This window comes from Colobus angolensis, unplaced genomic scaffold (assembly GCF_000951035.1).
Source record: "Colobus angolensis palliatus isolate OR3802 unplaced genomic scaffold, Cang.pa_1.0 Scaffold174, whole genome shotgun sequence".
Taxonomy (NCBI): domain Eukaryota; kingdom Metazoa; phylum Chordata; class Mammalia; order Primates; family Cercopithecidae; genus Colobus; species Colobus angolensis.
Window position 1 is genome coordinate 4,441,966 of NW_012114866.1, and position 22,684 is coordinate 4,464,649.

General features: G+C 39.2%; 2 protein-coding genes across 9 annotated transcripts; one reads left to right on the top strand and one right to left on the bottom strand.

Moving 5' to 3' along the window:
- The first annotated feature begins 2,827 nt into the window (after positions 1 to 2,827).
- On the top strand, positions 2,828 to 10,884 carry CREBZF (CREB/ATF bZIP transcription factor). Of its 7 annotated transcripts, XM_011938517.1 has the most exons (5): positions 2,828 to 4,151; positions 4,365 to 4,442; positions 5,510 to 5,578; positions 6,210 to 6,325; positions 7,365 to 10,147. In XM_011938517.1, exons 1-2 carry the CDS (start codon positions 3,091 to 3,093, stop codon positions 4,378 to 4,380), a joined length of 1,077 nt encoding a protein of 358 aa, XP_011793907.1. In that variant the 5' UTR covers positions 2,828 to 3,090; the 3' UTR covers positions 4,381 to 4,442; positions 5,510 to 5,578; positions 6,210 to 6,325; positions 7,365 to 10,147. The 7 variants fall into 7 exon arrangements, with proteins under 7 accessions (XP_011793907.1, XP_011793905.1, XP_011793903.1 ...); XM_011938515.1 differs by lacking the exon at positions 6,210 to 6,325; XM_011938518.1 differs by lacking the exon at positions 6,210 to 6,325 and having other exon boundaries at positions 2,834 to 4,151; positions 10,019 to 10,884.
- Positions 10,885 to 11,434: 550 nt separating this feature from the next.
- On the bottom strand, positions 11,435 to 20,885 carry TMEM126A (transmembrane protein 126A). Of its 2 annotated transcripts, XM_011938522.1 has the most exons (5): positions 20,711 to 20,885; positions 18,295 to 18,387; positions 14,089 to 14,282; positions 12,273 to 12,387; positions 11,435 to 11,669 (listed from the first exon to the last, which is right to left on the bottom strand). In XM_011938522.1, the coding sequence occupies exons 2-5, from the start codon at positions 18,378 to 18,380 to the stop codon at positions 11,477 to 11,479; spliced, it is 588 nt and encodes a 195-aa protein (XP_011793912.1). In that variant the 5' UTR covers positions 18,381 to 18,387; positions 20,711 to 20,885; the 3' UTR covers positions 11,435 to 11,476. The 2 variants fall into 2 exon arrangements, with proteins under 2 accessions (XP_011793912.1, XP_011793913.1); XM_011938523.1 differs by lacking the exon at positions 18,295 to 18,387.
- Between the last annotated feature and the right edge of the window lie 1,799 nt (positions 20,886 to 22,684).

Genomic DNA, 22,684 nt, shown 5'->3' on the forward strand with positions numbered 1-22,684 from the left:
TTTTTAAGACATAGTCTTACTCTGTCGCTCAGGCTGGGTGGAGTGCAGTGGCACGATCTTGGCTTACTGCAACCTCCGCCTCCAAGGTTCAAGTGATTCTCGGGCCTCAGCCTCCCAAGTAGCTGGGATTACATGATTTGCCACCACACCCGGCTAAATTTTTTTCTAATTTTTTGTATTTTTAATAGAGATCAGGTTTCACCATGTTGGCCAGGCTGGTCTTGAACTCCTGGCCTTAAGTGTTCCGCCTGCCTCGGCCTCCCAAAGTGCTGGGATTACAGGTGTGAGCTGCTGAGTCCAGTCTTTGATAAATTGACTATTTAAAAATTACAGCCTAAGAAACAACTTTACAACTCCAATCCTAGTAAATAGTAAAATTATTTTTGAAAAAAGTTGGAAAATATAAGAGGCAAAGGGATATTTTCCTTATAATGTAAAGAGTTCACATAAATCAAGAAGAAAAAAGACAGACATCTTCCCTGAATAACATTTTCCCCTACTTCAAAGATAAATGGCTTAGGGAAGTGAAAATCCTATTCACATTAGAAGTCAGTTGGTCATGTGACAAACATTCAACCATCCAATAATCAAGGAAAAGCAAATCTGGGAGGTTGCGGTGGCTCACGCCCACAATCCCAGCACTTTGGGAGGCTGAGGCAGGCGGATCACCTGAGGTGGGCAGATCACCTGAGGCCAGGAGTTCAAGACCAGCCTTGCCAATATGGTGAAACCCCATCTCTACTAAAAGTACAAAAAATTAGCCAGGCGAGGTGGTGGGTGGGGGTTGCTGGGGGGGTGTTGGTGTCTCTCTATGTTGCCAAGGCTGGTCTCGAACTCCTGGGCTCAGGCAATCCTCCTGCCTCGGCCTCCCAAAGTGCTGGGATTACAGGCGTGAGCCACCACACCTGGCCAAATCATGTGTATTTAAAACAAAATTTTGTAATTTAAAAAATATAATCAATCAATAATATTGAATTTTGCCTAAGGGGAAAATGCAGTTGAATGGAATTACCAGCCACACAAAACACCTGTACTCAAGAGAGGCCAGAGTACACATATATCACCTTGAACTGTGTGCTGTTATACTTTAGCAAAATCTTTCCTAATGGAATGTTAAGCAGGACAAGGAGTCCTTTTATTTATTCTTCTAGATACCACAGGTCATACTTTTTTCACACCTTGAAATAATTGTTTTCATTCAGTTGAGCTTTAGTGTTATGCCTTCAGTCAAAACTGTAGACTTTATTCACTCACTCAATAAATATTTGTTGAAGCCTGTGCAGTGTACCAAGCACATTTCTCAATATTTAGGACTTGTCAGTATTCAACTTTCCTGGAACTTGCTTTCTGTCTCTCTTAAGAAATACTGTATAGAAGCAGCTATCCTTGAGGATATCTGCTACATTATTCAGTATCCTATAGAGAAGTTTCTTTAAGATTTAAGAGCTAGAAAAGTGGTTAAAGAATTCATATATACTTTACTCATGAACAAAGGAAAATTCATTTCTCTTTTTTTGTTTGGGCTGTCAGGAAACAATTTTAGCCCAACTCAAACAACTGAGTAAGATATTTCATCCATCCAATTCCAGCATTAACCGTTTCCCCTTTCAGAACTCCTTCTCTTCCTAGTTCATCTTTTTTTTGGCCTTACTTTTTAAAAATTCAAAATGTTTTGTTTTACTACATTCTAATGTACTTGTAAACTGCTTCAAATCTCAGATCTCTTGTGGGATGTAAACCTAAATATCTGTATTTGTAAACTGCTTCAAATCTCAAATCCCTTGTGGGATGTGAACCTAAATAACAAACAGAAAAGGTCTCTAAAATAAAAGATGTGCATTGAGAATAGAGCATTTCAATGGGAAAACGCATGCCATAGTAAACTATGTGTGTATTCAGGAAGATGAAGGAAGACAAAGGGTTTTAAAGAAAAAGAGGATGGTTACACATTGTTTTGAAATAATTATCTTGGCTACAAAGGTCAATAATGAGGGTGACGTCAGTTCAAGGTTGGACAGGCAGCTTCTGGGCTGACATCCTTGCAGAGGTTTTGTATAAGGTCGTGATGGTTTTTGTGCAACGTTGTGGTTTTTGCAGTCTTTGTTTTCAGGCATACAAGCGTGAGTACCCTCTCTTCATAGCCTTTCCTGGCTCTATTTGTCAGAGTTTTTGTTCGTTACCCAAATGCAGTAAGTCAGTACTGAATGGATCTTGGCTCAAGTGAAAATACCTACTTGTAAAAAATGGCATGAACAACCGAAGACAATTTTTGTAAGGAACGTTGTATTCTACATTCCTTTTGCTTTGTTTTTTTTTTTTTAAATTGACAAATAATAACTGTCATATTCATGGGGTACATAGTGATGTTTCCATACATATGGAATGTAGTGATCAGGTTAGGGTAATTAGCATATCCATTATCCAACTGAGGACATCTAGTATGGCCCAGGTATTAAATAGCATTAGTAAACTATTGTTAATTTTCTGAAGACTTGGTAATAGTATTATGATTATGAAAAAAAGTCCTACTAGATGCACACTGAAGTACGCAGGGGTGTGGTGTCTTATCTGCAACTTTAGGATGATTCAGCAAAAAAAATTTGCAAGCATTTATGTAAACATAAAGCAAATATGGCAAAATATGTTGAACTGGGTATTGGGCGGTATTATTGAATTAGGGTGGATAAATATAGCGTCTGTTGTTATTTTTGCTGCAGTTATTATGACGTCACTAGAAGGCTGGACTTATTCCCACTCCAAAGCACCCTGAAACCTCGCGATATTACGGCCTGGTGGCGCGCGAAACGCGGTGGGCGGGGCTGGGGCGAAAACCACTGACTTCCGGCCAGGCCGTTGTCTGGGTGGCGCGGTCGAGTCATCGCTGGGCCTCACCGCCTCGTTCTCCCGACCCTCCCCGCGCCCTGGCGCGGGGGGTCGACTAGCCAAGTGAGGCGGGAGGCGACTCGGACCTTTCCCTGCATTTCGTTTCGGCCAGTGCCGGGGGCTACCCGCCCTGGGGCCTGGGATCCTTGGGGTCCGTGAGGCCCACTCTTAGCGGCCGGGGCCTACCGCGGCCCGCCGCCGGCCCTCATGAGGCATAGCCTGACTAAGCTGCTGGCAGCCTCGGGCAGCAACTCCCCAACCCGCAGTGAGAGCCCAGCCCCAGCTGCAACCTGCTCGCTGCCCTCGGACCTCACCCGGGCGGCAGCGGGGGAGGAGGAGACGGCGGCGGCCGGATCTCCCGGCCGCAAGCAGCAGCTCGGCGACGAAGGGGAGTTGGAAGCCGGGAGGGGGAGCCGCGGCGGGGTGGCCGTGCGCGCGCCCTCGCCCGAGGAGATGGAGGAGGAAGCGATCGCCAGCCTCCCCGGAGAAGAGACGGAGGATATGGACTTTCTGTCTGGGCTGGAACTGGCGGATCTCCTGGACCCCCGGCAACCGGACTGGCACCTGGACCCCGGGCTTAGCTCGCCGGGGCCTCTCTCCTCGTCTGGCGGAGGCTCGGAGAGCGGCGGCCTGTGGAGAGGGGAGGATGACGATGAGGCCGCGGCTGCTGAAATGCAGCGCTTCTCTGACCTGCTGCAAAGGCTGTTAAACGGTATCGGAGGCTGCAGTAGCAGCAGTGACAGTGGCATCGCCGAAAAGAGGCGGAAAAAGTCCCCAGGAGGAGGCGGCGGTGGCGGCAGCGGTAACGACAACAACCAGGCGGCGACAAAGAGTCCCCGGAAGGCGGCGGCGGCCGCTGCCCGCCTTAATCGGCTGAAGAAGAAGGAGTACGTGATGGGGCTGGAGAGTCGAGTCCGGGGTCTGGCAGCCGAGAACCAGGAACTGCGGGCCGAGAATCGGGAGCTGGGCAAACGCGTACAGGCACTGCAGGAGGAGAGTCGCTACCTACGGGCAGTCTTAGCCAACGAGACTGGACTGGCTCGCTTGCTGAGCCGGCTGAGCGGCGTGGGACTGCGGCTGACCACCTCGCTCTTCAGAGACTCGCCCGCCGGTGACCACGACTACGCTCTGCCGGTGGGAAAGCAGAAGCAGGACCTGCTGGAAGAGGACGACTCGGCGGGAGGAGTCTGTCTCCATGTGGACAAGGATAAGGTGTCGGTGGAGTTCTGCTCGGCGTGCGCCCGGAAGGCGTCGTCTTCTCTTAAAATGTAGGGTCAAGTAATCTGCTCTTTATCCGCGTTTACCCCTTTCAACTCCCTTACACCATGTCAAACTTACCTTAGTGGGACATCTTCACCGGACACATTTCAGAGGAGAGAAAAAAAGTAATATTGAATCTTAAAGTGTTTAGCTAAAAGCATGAATGTGACACAGTAACCAACTCCTAATGATAACATGTGACTATTAAATCTCTCTGACAGTTTCTTTTTTAGGTGATTTCCTTCCTGCCAGGCTCCGTTGTAGGGGTTACAGAACAGTCGTTCCCGCCTCACATCCTGGTAAGGATCCATCTCTTCCCGTAACGCTCATGCTCTGCTGCTTAGTCTACTTTAATGGGCAACATCTCAGTCTGTGTGTGTGTGATTTTTTTTTTTTTTTCTGTTTTGGAAGGTGGGAGGGAAATCTAATTTGGGCCCTGTCCACCCTGGAAACAGACTTGTGCTGGTCAAGAATGTATTTAAGATGCCTCTTCTGGTTGAAATAGCTATTAATGTGTCCCCTTATTCAGACTTGCGTGTACCTAGCTCTTCTGTCCCCAGTGTGGACATGGCCTTGGATGACATCGGTTCCAACTGTACACTGAAACCTGCTTATAGAGATACAGGTTGGAGACAGTGAAACAGGTGAAGTTGAATGGAAGTTCCGAGTTGTACAAGGTGCAAATTGGAATTCCGATTTTAGGGCAACTTTTCAGAGGCTGACAATAAGTATTTGGGGCATGCACAAATGTGATAGTTATTTTGCTGGAGATGACAGGTATCTCTGAAATATCAATGCCTTTTAGTTTTCAGTAGGAGATATAGAAACAGTCTATACGGAGTAACAGATTTTAGTATCTCACCATTAGAGAAGTTGGAAATTAACATGCATATCAGATTCCTGTGTTTTAGTTAATTGGAAAATAAGAATGGTTAATATTTCTTTGAGGACCAGCAGTGATTACCCTATCACTGAGTATGAATAAATTGTTGAACATCTTTATTTTTGTTGTACTAAAATTTTAGGTTAAATTTATATATGTATGATTAGATATTGAAGGTTGTGAAATGTGAATGAAAACGTGTAAAGTGAGGCTTCACAAAGAATCTTATTCTCTGTATTTCAAAAGTATTTGTCCTATTTTAGAATAATTTTTTAAATTGAGTGGTTCTGGCCACTTAAATAACACGATTGGCACTATTTTCCCAAAGGTGGGATTTATTCTTCCCTTGACTCTATTAACCAGTTGTATAAATTGAGTTATGGTGTCCTTCAGTGTAAGAGGCATTAAGAAATTCTTTGTGAAACATCACTGCTTGATAAAGTATATACGTATTTAGCATCCTTGTTTTTCTTTGTGCTAAAGTGGATACAGCTGTTGGGGCAGAAGAGACGGGACCAGCTGCTGGCCACATTTCCTGCTTTATTTTAAAAGGTAGTATAAGAAATGAGGAAAAAGAGGTAATATCAGGGCTTCTGCTGTTTTTTATTTTTAAAATGTTCATAATTAAAAAGTATTTTCCAGCAGTCCAAAGATGTAAGTTATCTTACACATAAAATGTTTTATTTTGTTGTTATTTGGTTATGAAAATGGAATCCTTGTTCTTGCACAACTGTAAATGTTTTGTTGCTAGATAATACGATTTGAGACCTGAATTGGTCTTTGGTTTCCAGTGCATCACAGCATATTTTGTAAAATCATCTACTACTGCACTTGAGCATGATGGGTAGTAGCCAAACTCACAACTTGGAGTGATGAACCTGCTTATACCTAAGGGCAGGAGCAAGCCCCTCACAATGCAGCTGCATGGGTTTTTAGTGCCTACTGACTTTTATATATATATACATATATATAAACCAAAAGTAGTTGGAAAGATTATTTGAAATGACTAATTTGTGCTATCTTTATGAAATATGTTAAATGTAGCTTTTTTGAAACAGAAGCCTTGAATTGAAATTTAACTAATACTTGAACATTTTGTATATATTTCTTTGTATATAATTTTGTGCAGTACCAATGACAAAAATATGGTGTCATAATAAAACCAGGTTTGTCGATCTTTTAGTTACGGGCTCAAAGAATTTATTCATCTCTAACATGACATTGGAAAATAATGGATGAAAATAGGAAAAATGATTGTTGTTAATGCTGACTGTGGGTCTTAAAAGGTTCTGGAAAGCAGTAAGTTCATTTTTCTAAAAACTATAGCATTCTCTTGGAATATTTTCTTCCTTACGTCAATACTTTTCCTGCATTATTTGAAGTTGTGGGCTGGGGAGAAACAGCAGTCAAAGCTTTCTGAATTGAGATGCTTTGAAATTCCAAGTGTAGATTTTTAGAATGTCATTTTATAAATGGCAGTTTCTGGAATTACTTGATAAAGAACTTTTGAAAATGGAAAGATTAGTATGGCCTATTTTTAAAGCTGCTTTGTTAGGTTCCTTATGTTTTATTAACTGTCTTTTCTCAGTTTCCATTTCATTTTTTTTTCTAGTTTTGGTGACTTAGTGATTTTGTCATTTTTTACATCAACTTCATGGTCTTGTTTTTACATGGTAATTGCATGTATTTAGGATCTATCTAATAGGGGCTTTAAATAAATTTGGTCATATTTATGTGTAAGCACATTTTACTGTAAATGTTTGGGTTTCTGAATTTAAACAGATCTGTTTATTTCAGTATGTAGTAAACAATACCTTAAAGTGTCCGACTCACTACTTGTTAATTAAAAAAGTTATGATTAATGTGAAACTGTTGTCTTACTATTTTTAGAAAATTGTGTTCTGGATGATTAGCACATGGATAAAGGAGATTTCTGGCATATAAAATAGATTGTTTTTGAAATTTCTAGGTTTGGCTCTATTTACTATAATGGTTGAAAACAATTTAGTATTTGGGTGACCCTTTTGTTTTTCTTCTAAATGTGCCTCTATGGTAGAATACAGAACTAGACTAAAGACGTAGCTTTTTAATATTTGTCTTCGATGGTGGCAGGAGTTCATACATTAATTGAACTAACACATCATATTTTGACCTACTATTTCTATCATATTGACTTACTGCACTTCTGCACTTCCTTGACCAGACTTATTTTAAAAAGTCCACTTTCGTTAAAACGTAGTCACACCTGATATAATCCAACAAAAAGTGTTCAAAATATTTTAAATATTTGTGCATTTTATAATCACTAAATTAATCTCTCTCTCTTCTCTTTAAACAGCTTAGCAGTGTCTGCAAAAACGAATCTTTTCCTACAACCTGTTAACTGACTGGACTGATGGTAACAAAGTAATTGTGAGAGCCATGTCGGTCAAAAATTTGGCATCTGCTGAAAAAAATGCCATTTTCAAGTTCCCAAATTACTTCTATACTGATTTCACTTTCCAGAAATGGAGATATGAAAAGATTCTCTGGAATCCTTGAAAGACTTAATAGAGATACATGAGACTAAGTTAATCTTGGAACAAAATTACACTTTTTTTGTCTTTCATGGGAGTGATACTCAGTTATTGCATATCTTTACAAAATTGTAACCGTTGGAGAATTACAGTATTTCATCAAGAAATTAATTAGAGTTTTTAAATAATCAAGAGCATATTCTATGGAATTAACATTTAGTGGACTAGAATTACATAAGCAGGCCATCAGTGATCACAAGGCATATGAGTTTGTATTTATTTCCTGGAACATGAGAGGTAATTTGGAGTACAGACAGACACCCTGCTGAGTAGAATATAAAAGTTAATGTAAAGTTCTGAACGATAAAGAGTAGTCCTTTTTAAATAGATGCATTGATTTGTATATCTCTGAAAAAGTTGATTATGATTAAATGTGTGGGTAGTTAATAAAAATTTAGGGTAACCACCAGGATGTATGGATTCTGAGGTTTTGGCTTCTTGAGCTTTCTTTTGAGTACTTGATACTGTTTTTTGAATATTTTGAGGTTTCTAATTAATGGTATGCTAGTTTCTACTGTTTTACATAAAAATTTATCTAGTGTTGTATAAGGGCTTTAGTATTCTGGATGATGGGAGTGGCTTTTTGTGGCATATCGTTTTACTTAATTGAAATATTTTTTCAGTTGATTACAAGTGTGAAAAAACCACTCAAAACTCTGGATTGTTTTATTTCATTTTTGTTGGATTATGTTAATACATTCCTTCACCTGGTTTAGATTGAGTCATTTTATCTTACTCATTTGGGAGATGTGCAGCTGATAGAAGAGGGATTGGGTAGGAGATTGGCTCTTACTTCATAATAAATATACAGTTGGTTATTGTATTATTCAAAACTTATTAAATCCAGTCAGTTTCTTATAATTTTAAGTGTATTCGGTGCCTGTGAAGCCAGGCAGCCAAGAGTATTCCCACTGGCGTAAAACTTAAGTGCTGATGCTCCCACAGTACAGCTAGTTATAATTCCAGAACCAAAGGCACCAATGTGATTTGGTGACCTTAACTACTACTTTGATAGAACAGACTGGGTAATTTACTGATAATGAGTCATTATCTTTTTAATACGTGATTACCTAGTTCAGCATTCTGAATGTGTAGTTTAAGGTCTCTCTGATTTAGTAAAATTTTAAAGCTAAATAATCTGATGACTCCTGAAAGTTTAATTGGTAGTATGACATTTATAAGTGTTTTTTCCCCCAGACTCACAGCCAATACAAAGTTTTCAGACTCTAGTAAATGTTAATATTTTTGCTGTTTTTCTGAGCTGTTTTTTTTATTTACTTACCATCTAATCTAGGGACCAAAAAGAGAATTCTTCCATTAGAAATTTGTAGTGTTATGTTTGGCCAGCACAGTATTTTTCAGATTTGAATTTCAGTACCTTTATGTGTAGCTTCAGTACTCTCAACACCAGTCACTCTTTATTGTCTTAAAATAATCCATACTTTTTGTTGACCCAAAATTGTTGAATATTTTGCTCAGTTTTCACAATGAACTAATTGAAAAGTGTAGTTACTGTGTTGTAAACCTTTGTGTAGTTCTGTTAATATACTGATTTGAATTTTATTTATCTCAACTTCCTTTAGCGTCTGCCTCCAAATTTTGTCTTTGCTGTATACCCACTGAGATCTATTTCCTAGACCCCTCTGGCTCTTAGTGTACTATGGTTTGGGCTTTATAAAATATATTAATGTCTTAATTTAAATAGAATGTGAGCCCTCTTTTTTTCTTTAAAGCCAAATAACTACACAAAGTAAATTATAAAAGATTTAAATAGTTTGTCTACTGTGTCTAGACTGAAATATTAAAAATTGACTTAGGGTAGTTTACTTCAGGTGTTAGCTACAAATGACTGAATGTCCTTAAATAATGCAGATATCTGTTCTCTGAACAAAAATTTTGGCAAAGTAAATTTGTAGCAACAGACTTAACATGCTTTATTGCTTATGTTGCCCATTTCTGCTAATGGAAAAGACAATTTAAAAATATGTGGCAGAGGACAGATTAGAAATACTTTTTGGTTACAGAAACCATTGTAAACTTATCCCCATTTATACATGGTATTATGCTAGGGAGTAATTAGACTAGGAATGTTTAAAGATAAGTAAGGAAACAATGTGTGCTCAATTGTCAAAGAACTTAGTTATATCATTGGGCTTTGAATTATCTAAGTTGATTACACAATTCTGTATTCTTAAGGAGTCTAACTGTGTACTTGGGTTAACATCAGAAATTAGTTTTAATTCATTGTTTTTTCACTGTGATGAGTAGAACTCTGCTTTTAGTAAAAGTGACAGAATGTAGGTAAAATGGATGATTTGGGATCAGAGCTTTTCATCTTGATATTTTAGCCTATAAAATAAACAGCTGTATTGTTTTGCCCTTTAAACATTATATATATCTTTCTGTCTTTCCCTAGTTGTAAAAGTAAAGCATATTATTTATAGAAAACTTGGAATATCCTGAAAGGAATCAAGAAGAAAAGAAAAAATCACCCTTAAAACTATAAGCCATAGAATATCCACAGTAAACATTTTGGCATGCTTCCTTTCAGTCTCTTGTGCATACAGATTCTTTTGCCTCGTAACTGGGATCATTTTTTATATAAGTTTGGTAGATAATACATTTTATGTGTCTGTTGAAAGAACAAATCATCTTTGCTTTCTGAAAAATTGAGATTGTATTTTGTTAATTTCACATAAGCTTTTCATCTTTGGCAGCACTGCTTATATTTTTCTTCAGACGTTAAAAGCCAGTTTCACTCACAAAGATGCCTTTTCTAAATTATTATATATAATCTTAAGCAGCATAAGATTACTTAACACATACGTCACTATTTGGAAGTAACAGTTAAGAGATTCATGAATAATCTTGGATGCCACTTAAAATTTTGTTTGGTACTTTTCTGTGATGATTGACTTGCTTCATAAGAAAGTGTTGGTTTAGATCTAAGCTGTCCAATACTGTAACCATTAGTCACATGGCTAAACATTTTAAATGCATTAAAATTAAAAATTCAGTTACTCAGTTGCACTAGCCACATTTCAGGTGCCCAGCAGCTGCATAGGCTAGTGGTTAACATATTGACAGTGCAGATATAAAATATTTCCATCATCACAGAACGCTCTGTTGGACAATGCTGATTCAGTTGCTGTCACAAAAGAAAATGGTTTAGAGAACTAGGATGAGAAATGTTAGGAGAACAGAAGAAAGCACATCAAAAATTTAAATGATCTTAGGAAATCAGTCAACTAGGATATTTCACTGAGGGTCAGAGAGATTCGTTGATTTTGTGATTCTAAATATCCTACAATAAATGGAAGTGTGAAAGACTACCTAAACTAAAAATACAGCTTTCCAAATAAGGTGACTCGAAGTAGGTAGGTCTGTATCATAAAAGCTGAAGCTGAGCCTAAATGACTCAAGAAGATGGCTGATTTAAGGAAGGTTGTTAAATCAGTTCTAAGAATCTATGGATTAATAATTTGAATTGAGAAAGTGAATTATAAGTAACATTTGGTGTAGTGTATGGATATATATTTTTTCATTTTTTATTCTCATTTGGCATTATGAAGTCTTCAGTACAAATACTATATAGTATATACAAATACTATATAGTAACTTTTTCCTCTTGTGTACTACAGACCAAACTCAATACCTAAGGTAAAAGAGGAGAGCAAGCAAGGTAGAAGAGACAATACTGGGCAAACTAGTGAAGTTAAACTTGTTTAAGTGGGTAGCTTTTACTTAGATTCAGCCTTTTGTTGTAGGTCCCAGAATTATACCTCATGTGATAAATTACAAGTCCATGTTTATGCATAACATTAGACATAAACTGTTTTTACCATTTTATTTTTGTTTACATATTTGTTTAAAATCAGTGAATTTCTTGGCCAGGTTCAGATAACTGAAGGGCCTTTATAAGTAGTTTATATTGTTTAGACCCAAGGTATGCTGAAAACATAGTCTGGAGCATAATAGGAAATAACATCTTTCTAAAGACAGGCTTAGAAGTTCTAATCCAGTAACTTAAGATGTTCCCTTTGTGTGGTAACAGAGCTGATTGATACCTGTAAGAAAACATTGAGACAGTTCAATAGAAAAGATTGTTGGATCAAGTAGCAAACCTATCTATGATATATATTAGTCCTAGAAGTCTTAAGATGAAACTAAAGATTAAGGTAAAGGTCTTCAGTGTCTGTTAATCCTAAAAACTGTTTTATTTCTTTATCCAGTTTGCTTCAAGGCTATAGCATAGATTGCTGATCCAAGAGTTCAACAGAGAATAGCCAGAATTATTTTAGAATAGAAGGCTAATATAATAGCTACACATTTTCTGATGGAATTTTCCTTTAGTGCAAGTGTTCAAACTCATCCAAGATAATTGTTTATATGACTGAAGTTTCATGCATAATACTGTTTGCAGCTTTGTAGTTAGTTTAGTATTCAGTACACAAATTAAGGTTAATAGCCTGAACTATATACCAAGTAGAACTGTTTGAAATTCTTGATAAGTAGAATTTGATTATAAGAAGAAACAGGTCTTGCTAACTTCTAATCAAGAGGGTAACATTGCCTTTGGTCTAAATGACTTAAAAACAAAATATATTTGCTGCTTTAAGTTGTGAGTTTTATAGGTAATCATATATTATAAAAAGTTTTTCATTTCCTACCTGGCCGCTAGGCTACCATTTACAGGTATAGCCAAGAAAACAGGGTATAGACCACCAACAACAAGACCTATCAGTCCACTCCGTGTTACGGTACAGGTTTCACAATCCAAATCACCTAGGAAATAAATTAGTTCTGGAAATGAAGGTTATGATAATCAAGCAAACATAATTTAAAGAATGTAAGATCCTCTTTTCTGTATCACAGATATTTTTCAGGCAATATATCAAATGTAATTCTACAAAGCATGATAAAAGGTATAATTACATCTATGAGTAACTTAAAATAGCTAGGAATGATTGATAAAACTATTTTAGGAAAAAAAACTCTGTAATTTGTTCTGAACGTAGATATAATAATCTCATGGTTTGGGCTGCTGCTAGCTTTCTGCACTTGTTTTTTATCAACAGACCCGGGCTAATATTTTCACTCAGTCTGTTCAATTCAATGGGCAGTTCAGTCTGTTCAATTCAATTCAAATAGTTCAAACAATTTCTAATCTCCCTTGATCATAGAAATTGTTTCCACTGGTCATGGGAATTAAAATACTGTCCAATTTAAACAAATTTGGAGCAGAACTTAACAGAAAATAAAATTTAGATGGACTGGCTTCCCTAGCACCCATGGTAATATCTTTATTTGAAATCATTAATCAGAAGATTTTGGCCGGTCGCGGTGGCTCAAGCCTGTAATCCCAGCACTTTGGGAGGCCGAGGTGGGCAGATCACGAGGTCAGGAGATCGAGACCATCCTGGCTAACACGGTGAAACCCCGTCTCTACTAAAAAAACAATACAAAAAACTAGCTGGGCAAGGTGGCGGGCGCCTGTAGTCCCAGCCACTCCGGAGGCTGAGGCAGTAGAATGGCGTAAACCCAGGAGGCGGAGCTTGCAGTGAGCTGAGATCTGGCCACTGCACTCCAGCCTGGGCCGCAGAGCGAGGCTCCGTCTCAAAAAAAAAAAAAAAAAAAGATTTTTTATGATTAACTATACTCAAAGCATTCAGCACACATGGTAAATTTTCAAAAGGAAATCAGTTCTCCATGTATTTGATAAACATTGTATATGCATTTAGTGCTTTAAGAGATTTAGTGCTTTAAGAGATTTACTATATAAAGAGTCATATTCTCATTAAAATATTTTCCCCCTTTAAGGAACTTCTCTATAAAATATAAAAAATCTAAGGTAGCCAACATATTTGTATATATATAATATTTCCATATCATTTTCATATATATATCCATATATATATATGGATTTCCAAATATTTCTTACTCTAAATGAGCAATGAGAAAGATATGTTAGAAAAAGGAAAGTATTGCCAGGTGCAGTGGCTCACGCCTGTAATCCCAGCACTTTGAGAGGCTGAGGCGGGTGGATCACCTGAGGTGAGGAGTTTGAGACCAGCCTGGCCAACATGGTGAAACCCTGTCTATACTAAAAATACAAAAAATTAGCCGGCCGTGGTGGTGGGCGCCTGTAATCACAGCAACTCAGGAGGCTGAGGCAGGAGAATCGCTTGAACCCAGGAGGTGGAAGTTGCAGTGAGCCAAGATTGCACCAAGGCACTCCAACCTGGGCAACAACAGCAAAACTCCATCTCAAAGAAAAAGGAAAGTATTTAGAATTGCTGTATATGTGCATCTTGGTTGGTAGACCATGCTAATATGAATTACTTGCCACAGAGAGGCTAGCAAGATTTAATCTTATCTAAACACTGCATTACAGCATGTAGCTACCTGATATTAGTAAGTATGGACTAAAGCTGCAAATAACATATACTAAGGCAAACTCTTTGGTGATAGTGAAGTAGAATTTACCTGTATTCAAAGGAAAACTTACAAAACATCTGTAAGTTAAGTCTGTTGTAAGAAAAGGTATCCCTGCCATTGGCAAGCCAGCAGATATACGAGCCTTTGTCACATTCAAGATGCGTCGAAAAAGACTGTTTGCTATGAGGCCACAAAGAGCAGCATTTAATCCAACATAAACTGATCCATTTTCAAGTAGATTCCTGAAAGGGTGAGGAGAAAGAACTTTTTCTTTGGCTTTATTGTGTGTGTGAGCTTTCCCGATTCTGACACGTGTTACGGAACTTAATAGGATTTTGGGAATACACTAACTGGATATAACATCTATCCCTTATAGAACCAAAATCTTAAAAATTGCTTTATATATAGGTTTTTGCTCTTCTCCCAGCAGCCAGTGGGTGCCTCTCCTCTGAGCTCCCATAATACTTACCTCTCTAGCACAACACATTACAAGACAGTACTATCTTATTTAATCACTGATTTACATGTCAGGCTTCTACACTAGTCTTTAAACAACCGGAAGACAATCAAAGATGTATTCAGCCTGACACAGATGATGTTCAATAATGTGGAGTTAATGTGTTTCCTTTCACTCTTCCCTGAAACATTAGTGTCAGGATTGGGAGTACTAACATTTAAGCAATACCCTATGCTAGGTACTTTATAATAACCCATTGATGAGAAATAAACTGATGTTTTGAGGTAGTGGTAGAACTGGATTTGAAGCCAAGGTTATGTATGAACTTTTAACCTATGTCCTATGCATTCTTTAGTTTTGGGAAAAAGTAATGCCTAACATGATTGCTGAATATTGAAAATATTGACTCCAAACTTTTCAGACTACTACTTAGCTTTTTTACTGCTTGCATTGCTATCTACAATACAGTCAATCTTAAAATTTCATTACTCTTAACTAGCCATAGTAGCCACACAGTACCCCCTCTAACTTCTATGGCTTACACTCATCTAAAATAGCTTTTCTAGGAACTCTAGCTTCCTAACATTGTATAAGGTATTACTTTTCTTATCTGACACTGCAGTCATGATGCCTATCATTGAGAACCCCACTGTATGCAGCAGACTCGGTGCTAAAGGCACAAAAAATTATCTTCTATCTTCAAGGTTAACATAGTTAAATATTACTGCAGAAGAAAGATATGTAAACTTGAGATATAACAGAATTCTATGAAAATGCTCATGGTAGTACAAGACAGCGGCAGTTCAGGAACTTGAGGTACATAGTTAATAATTAGTGATGACAGCCTGGAGAAACTATCAACCACAAAAACCATGTAAATGTGAAAACTTGTGTTTTTTTGTGGGGGTTTGGGAAATAAAAAACTTGAACACTTCCTCTAAAATATTATTTCATCATAACAATCGTGAAATGTATATTATTCCCATTTTAAATCCCAATGCTCAGGTAAATAATTTGCCTACATATATATAAAATACATAAAAAATACATATATACATATGTTATATATAAGCCCATTTGTTTACAAGTATGTTACATATACAAATAAATAAAAAGTAGTACAAGTGAAATCTGCATAGCAAACTTTGCTCTCCTAACCAGATTTTTCCCATAGCTAAAGTCAAAATTTTTAACTAAAAATAGCACAGGCCAGGCGCGGTGGCTCAAGCCTGTAATCCCAGCACTTTGGGAGGCCGAGACGGATCACGAGGTCAGGAGATCGAGACCATCCTGGCTAACACGGTGAAACCCCATCTCTATTAAAAAATATACAAAAAACTAGCCCGGTGTGGTGGCAGGCGCCTGTAGTCTCAGCTACTAGAGGGCTGAGGCAGGAGAATGGCGTGAACCCGGGAGGCGGAGCTTGCGGTGAGCTGAGATCTGGCCACTGCACTCCAGCCTGGGTGACAGAGCGAGATTCCGTCTCAAAAAAAAAAAAAAAAATTAGCTCAAAATTGTTACCTAGCAGCCCCTTGCCAGTTTTCCAAAAAAGTACCTATACCAACTAAAAACTCATGACTTTGATAAGACATAACACAAGAAATAGACATGAAACAGCCCAAGTTTAACAAACAACAAACATGTACGTGAAAGTATTTCTGTAGATCAGAAAATGAAGTTTTTGATATTAAGAAAGCTCCATACACTGGAGGACATGCCAAGTAACTGTTAAATACCTGATTAATAATCCAAGAAGAAATGAAGATTCAAACTTAGCAGATAAAATGGGAATGAAGAGAAAAAATAGGAACAAGGCGAAGATAACAGGACACTGTCATCTGCCCAGTTTAGATGGCAATGATTGCAAGCATTTATTGCCTCTAAACTAAATTTTACTTTGCAGTTCCATATATTCTTTCTAATTTGGTAAAGAACCCAGTGACAGCCTACTTTCTTTTCTTGAAAGTTGCCACCATCTACTCATTTTTGAGACAGTCTTGCTCTGTCGCCCAGGCTGGAGTGCAGTGGCATGATCCACCTCCCAGGTTCAAACTATTCTCGTGCCTCAGCTTCTCCAGTAGCTAGGACTACAGGCACGCGCCCCCACACCTGGCTAATTTTTGTATTTTTAGTGGAGACAGGGTTTTGCCATGTTGGCCGGGCTAGTCTTCTCCTGACCTCAAGTGATTAGCCCGCCTCCGCCTCCCAAAGTGCTGGGATTACAGATGTGAGCCAGCAGGTGTCACACCATTACGGGTGTGACTCTTCTTTTGTCAGTCTTTCTCACTTTCCCTATCTTGCTGGCCTGGAAACATGGACATAGTTCCTTTTTTGCTTTAAAAGTTTTTGTTACTCAGGAAAACAACTAGAAGGGAGTGGAGTTGGAGGGTGGGGATGGGGGTGAAAGAGCTTTTAAAATCTCACCAAGTTCTTACTACTAGCCTTTTTTTTTTTTCTTCCCCTCAGAGATCCTTGTTCTGAACACTACTGGGCTTGATTTATAGGTTCTCCCTGATTAAGATGATAAGTGGCAGCAAGATGGGGATTTGTTCAGTTTTTATTCCTGAAGATAGCAAGATTATGCTTCCAGAATGTATTTTAAATCCATCCTCTTTTCATCCCAACTGTCACCACCCCTGCCATCTCCACTCACTAGGATTACCATGCTGGTTTTTCTACTGGTCTTTGTATTTCCTTTCTTTCCTACCTCGAATCTGCTTTACAAAAAGCAGCTGGAATGTTCTTTAGAAATGCTAACATCATTCCCCTGCTCAAAACTATTCTTGGTCCTTATGCCCACTTCCTTAGTACTTCAGTAACAATGGTTACTCAAGTACCACAAGCCTTGGCTATCTTGTGGCTAGGCATATGCTATTCCCTCTACTTAAGACACGTCCCTCTCTCCTTCCCAGGCGGCTGCTTTTCATCCTTTTATATTCAGAGAGACCTTCTTGACTGTCAACAAAGTGTAAGACATTTTGTGGAAGTACACAGTAGCTGCCTGGCAAAGATCAGTATGTTCCCTATATTGGTTTTTCTCTTTAATAATATCTTTTTTTTTTGGAGACAGAGTCTTGCTCTTGTCGTCCAGACGAGTGTAGTGGCGTGATCTCGGCTCACTGCGACCTCCGCCTCCGCCTCCCGGGTTCAAGCAATTCTCCTGCCTCAGCCTCCCGAGGAGCTGGGATTACAGGCGCCCGCCACCACGCCCAGCTAATTTTTGTACTTTTAGTAGAGACGGGGTTTCACCATGTTGGCCAGGCTAGTCTGAACTCCTGACTTCAGGTGATCCACCTACCTTGGCCTTCCAAAGTGCTAGGATTACAGGCATGAGCCACCACGCCTGGCCCTCTAATAATATCTTAAAGATCTTTAGCCATGATCCTATTTCTCTGACATTCTCTATCTTGCTATGTGTATTCTATGGTACTCTTAGACTGGTAAGCATACTGACAGAATGAACTGGAAACAAAAGACATTTTAAAAGTTATTTTAAAGTTTTGTTATTTAAATGGGTCTGTAAATGTTTACATTTTACTAATCTCCAAGCCTAATGGAAAAACTCAAAATATTGTACAGTTAGATATGTCCAAAGACATGAGTTCCAGCCTCAACTTCCACAATTAGCTACGTGATATTGAGCAAAATGGTTAAACGCTCTCATCCAGGCAAGAAAAGGGCAATTTCCTCCTGACATTCCGTGTTGTTTATACTCAAACCAGATAAATTTGAGATAATGAATCAGTGGTGAAAATCCACCTGATAAAAGGTATTTTTAAATTAAGAAGGGATCTTACCTTTCTGCCTCTGGAAGCTGGTTAATTTTTCTGAATATATCAAAAATTATGTTTTCCTTGGTATTATTGGATTTATGATTTTCCATTTTGAGCCTTAAAAAACATGAAGATATCATTTCTCAAGAATTTATAGGAAGAATTTTAAAAACCTTCTGAAGACTAAAAATAATACTGCAGAGCTAATGTGAAAAAAACATTGCATATATGTTATATAAAAAAAAATCTAAGTGAAACAAAAACCAGAACATGAAAAGCAACACATAAAGTTTTTAGGAAATACAGAATATCTTCATAATCCTTGAAACTATTTCCTAAACAATTCACAAATAGCACCAAACATAAAAGACTTATAAAACTAACAGTACTGAGGTTAAGAACCTAGGGTTATCAGTATATACCATAAAGATAAGCTAGTGTGGGAGAAAATGCAATACAACTGACAAAAGAGTAGTTAGTACCCAGAACATACATGGAACTACGTATCAACACGAAAAAGGTAAGCAGCCCTATGGAAAAACTGACAAAATATTTGAACAGGCACTTCACAGCCAATAAACATGAAAATATGCTCACCTTCATTATAATCAGGGGAACAACCCACAGTGAGATACCAATAGGTACCCATAGGTTAGCTAAAATTAAAATCTGACAATTCCAATTATTGGCAAGAACGTGGGGTAGCTAAAACTACATTCTGTGTACAGAATGTGGGGTAGCTTTACCCAAACTGTACAGTCACTTTGGGAAAGAATTTGGTATGATTTAGCAGGTAGAAGACACACATACCTAGCAATTTCATTTCTAGGTATACCCGAGATCAGGGCTCAGCAAACTTTAAAGGGCCAGATGTAAATATGGTAGGCTTTGCAGGTAACATACAGCTTTTGTTGAATATTTGCTTTTTAAAAAACTCTATAAAAACATAAAAATCATTCTTAGCTAGGTGGCTGTACATAGGAAAGCTATAGGCTGCATATGGCCTACATGCCAATAGTTTGTTGATGTCTGTACTAGTTAGGGTGAAAATGTCAAAATTAAGGGAATAGTGAATGATGAGTTTTAAATTAAAGATTTGGCTCATTAAACAAGTTTCAGGGTAACAGTTAAGAAAAACAAAGGCTGGGCACAGTGGCTCACGCCTGCAATCCCAGCACTTTGGGAGGCCAAGGCAGACGGATCACCTGAGGTCAGGAGTTCAAGACCAGCCTGGCCAACATGGTGAAACTCCCTCTCTTCTAAAAATACAAAAATTAGCCAGGCCCAGTGGCAGCTGCCTGTAATCCCAGGTATTCGGGAGGCTGAGGCCGGAGAATCTCTTGAACCTGGGAGGTGGAGGTTGCAGTGAGCCGAGATCTTGTCACTGCGCTCCAGCCTGGGTGAGAGGGCGAGACTCCGTCTCAAAAAAAAAAAAAAAAAAAAATTCAGGGATAAAAACAAAGGAAAACATGGTTTTATGAAACCAGATTTTCTCATTTATTTCCTACAACATTACAGGTGCTCGTTTATTTATTGCTACCTGTTTTATATCGATAAGAGGTCATTTGGAAATGTTGAGTACATTGACATTCCATATATCTAGACTTAAAGTTAACCTAGTAAGGACAATGCAGCCTTAGAAATTTAGGTCTAGGTTTCTGGTAGTCAAATTTTTGAGGGCCTTGGTTACAATAATGATAAGACACAATCCCCACTGTACAGGAGCTCTGAATGATTTTGTGTATGGGGTGGTGGAATATATATATAATCAAATTCAGTATGTATATATTGTACTGAGCAGTATATACATATATATATGAAATGTATGTGTAATATGTCAGAAATAAAAGAAGTGATTTCCCCAACATATTCTGCCCAATGGTATCACTACTTTTCTCTGCATATCGGTGAGGTTCCAAGTCCTGTGAAATACCCATTTCTACACTGTGTGTTTCTAGTCACCCTTAATTCAGTAGAAGTCCTGACTGGGCAGCCCCTGTGGGCATTTTGTCTCCGATATTAATAACAAATACCTATCAAAGACAACGCCGCCTGTAAAAACTACAAATATTTCGAAAGATTTTTGTGTTACCTATCTCTTGTCATTCTTGGGAGAGCTCTGAGAGATAGGCAATGTGGGGCCTATCTGAGAGATAGGTAAAGTGGGGCCTCTGAAAATTAAATTTGGCCGTGGTCACCTTGTAAATTGACAATAAACCTGGGATTAAATTCATCTCAGGCATTTTTCCCTTCTATTGGGTTAATTTAAATATAAGGTCTTTCCTTCTAGAGTGCAAAGTGAAGAGAGCACCAAAGGGCCAACTACACTTCTACTTGCTCTCATTTACGCGCAGCGCTGCTGGTAGCTAGCGTGTCGCCGCGCCCTGCTTCTCTTGACACCGGGACATTTACTTCACCCCCTCCCCCGTAATACCAGTACCTTATGCTCTCCTCCCAGCAGCCTGCGGGTGCCTCCTCAGTTCTTCCTCAGCCACGCCGGGGGTCACTGCGGCCTTTGCTCAAATTGCCTGGGCGCAGCCATCTTTGGCTGACTCGTGACGCGACCTGGGCGGGCCCCGGGTCGCGGCTGCTGATTGGACTGCGGGACGGACGTTGCGTCCAGGAGCTGCTTTGGGCCGAGAAGCTTCCGGCCCTAGGAGGTGCGGGGCAGCTAAGCGTCGAGGTTTGTTTGCCTGGCATAGAGTGTGCTCATTTCACCTACTCTTGCCTCCCAGGAGAGAGCTTGTACAAGTTGTGACATTTCGAGATATAAGTTGGGTGACCCTCAGCCTCTTCCATTGAAAACATACCTCGGGCATATTAACTTCCTGGTCAGTAGAGCCTACTTATGTTGTTGGCATGGGGTAAATGAAAACTGCACAGCTCTTGGCATAGGATAGCTACTCAGGTTAAAAATAAGTCAAAGGGGAAATATTTCTTGGCTCTATCGGTTTTCTACTCTCTCTCGGAAGTTAAGCTCCCTGTGCCATGTTTTGATCTGTATTGATTGCCCTACCATAATCAGCACCTCAGAGCTAGAGCTTATTTTTCTGAGGATTCCTCGTGTCCTTCAGAATACTGCTTATTTGGAAACAGTGTTGGGTGAAAGTCATCTTATTTCTTCTTGCTTTTTAAGTATAAATATTAGAAAATTTAAAATTATATATGTGGCTTGCATTATATATCTATTGGACAGTGCTGTTTAGAAGGTACATCTAATGCTCTCCTCCCAGCAGCCAGTGGATGCCTCACCAGGTCTTGCTCAGCCATGATGGGGCTCCCTGCAACCTTTGCTCAGTTCGCTTGGACTCGTTAACCCAATAGAAGGGAAAAATGCCTACAATTGAATTTTATCTTAACTCTATTGAAAGATTAGCAGGTAAACACTGTGCCAAAAAATACATAACTAACTGTAGCAATAAATGCATTATCATAACACATACCAGAAATCTTATTCTCATCCTCTCAAATTTTTGAACAAGTGATAAAGTGTTACATTGTCCAGATAATTTTTATACTGTCTCTCCATTGCAGGGTTGCTTGACCATTAGGCTCCATAGTGCCAAGAAGTCTGTAATTGCAGTTTCTAAACTTGCACAAATAGAAAGACTTACTTTGATGAAGGTGTACAAGAAGGAAAATTCCTAGTCTTTTTATTTGTTTGTTTGTTTTTTTTTTTAGGCAGGGTTTCGCTGTGGTCAGCCAGGCTGGAGTGCAATGGCCTGATCTCGGCTCATTGCAACTTTTGCCTTCCAGGTTCAAGCGATTCTCCTGCTTCAGCCTCCAGAATAGCTGGGATTACAGACGTGTGCCACCACGCCCAGCTGACTTTTTTTGTTTGTTTGTTTTGTTTTGTTTTTTGAGATGGAGTCTCATTCTGTCACCCAGGCTGGAGTGCAGTGGTGCGATTTCGGCTCGCTGCAAGCTCCGCCTCCTGGGTTCAGGCCATTCTCCTGCCTTAGCCTTCTGAGTAGCTGGGACTACAAGCACCCGCCACCACACCTGGCTACTTTTTTTTGTATTTTTAGTAGAGATGGGGTTTCACTGTGTTAGCCAGAATGGTCTCGATCTTCTGACCTCGTGATCCACCCGCCTCGGCCTCCCAAAAGTGCTGGGATTACAGGCGTGAGCCACTATGCCTGGCCCCTGCAGATTTTTTAGTAGAGACAGGGTTTCACCACGTTGGCTAGGCTGGTCTCGAACTCCTGACCTCAGGTGATCCACCCACCTCGGTCTCCCAAAGTGCAGGGATTACAGGCGTGAACCAGCATGCCTGGCCATCTAGTCTTTCTTTTACTCACTTTGCTTTTCATCTCAGGGTTTTAAGTAAACAAATCACAATATTCTGCTCACTACCTTTGCCTGAATGGAACTTCACTAGGCCTTCTCTATAACTGTCTGTTTCCTAATTATG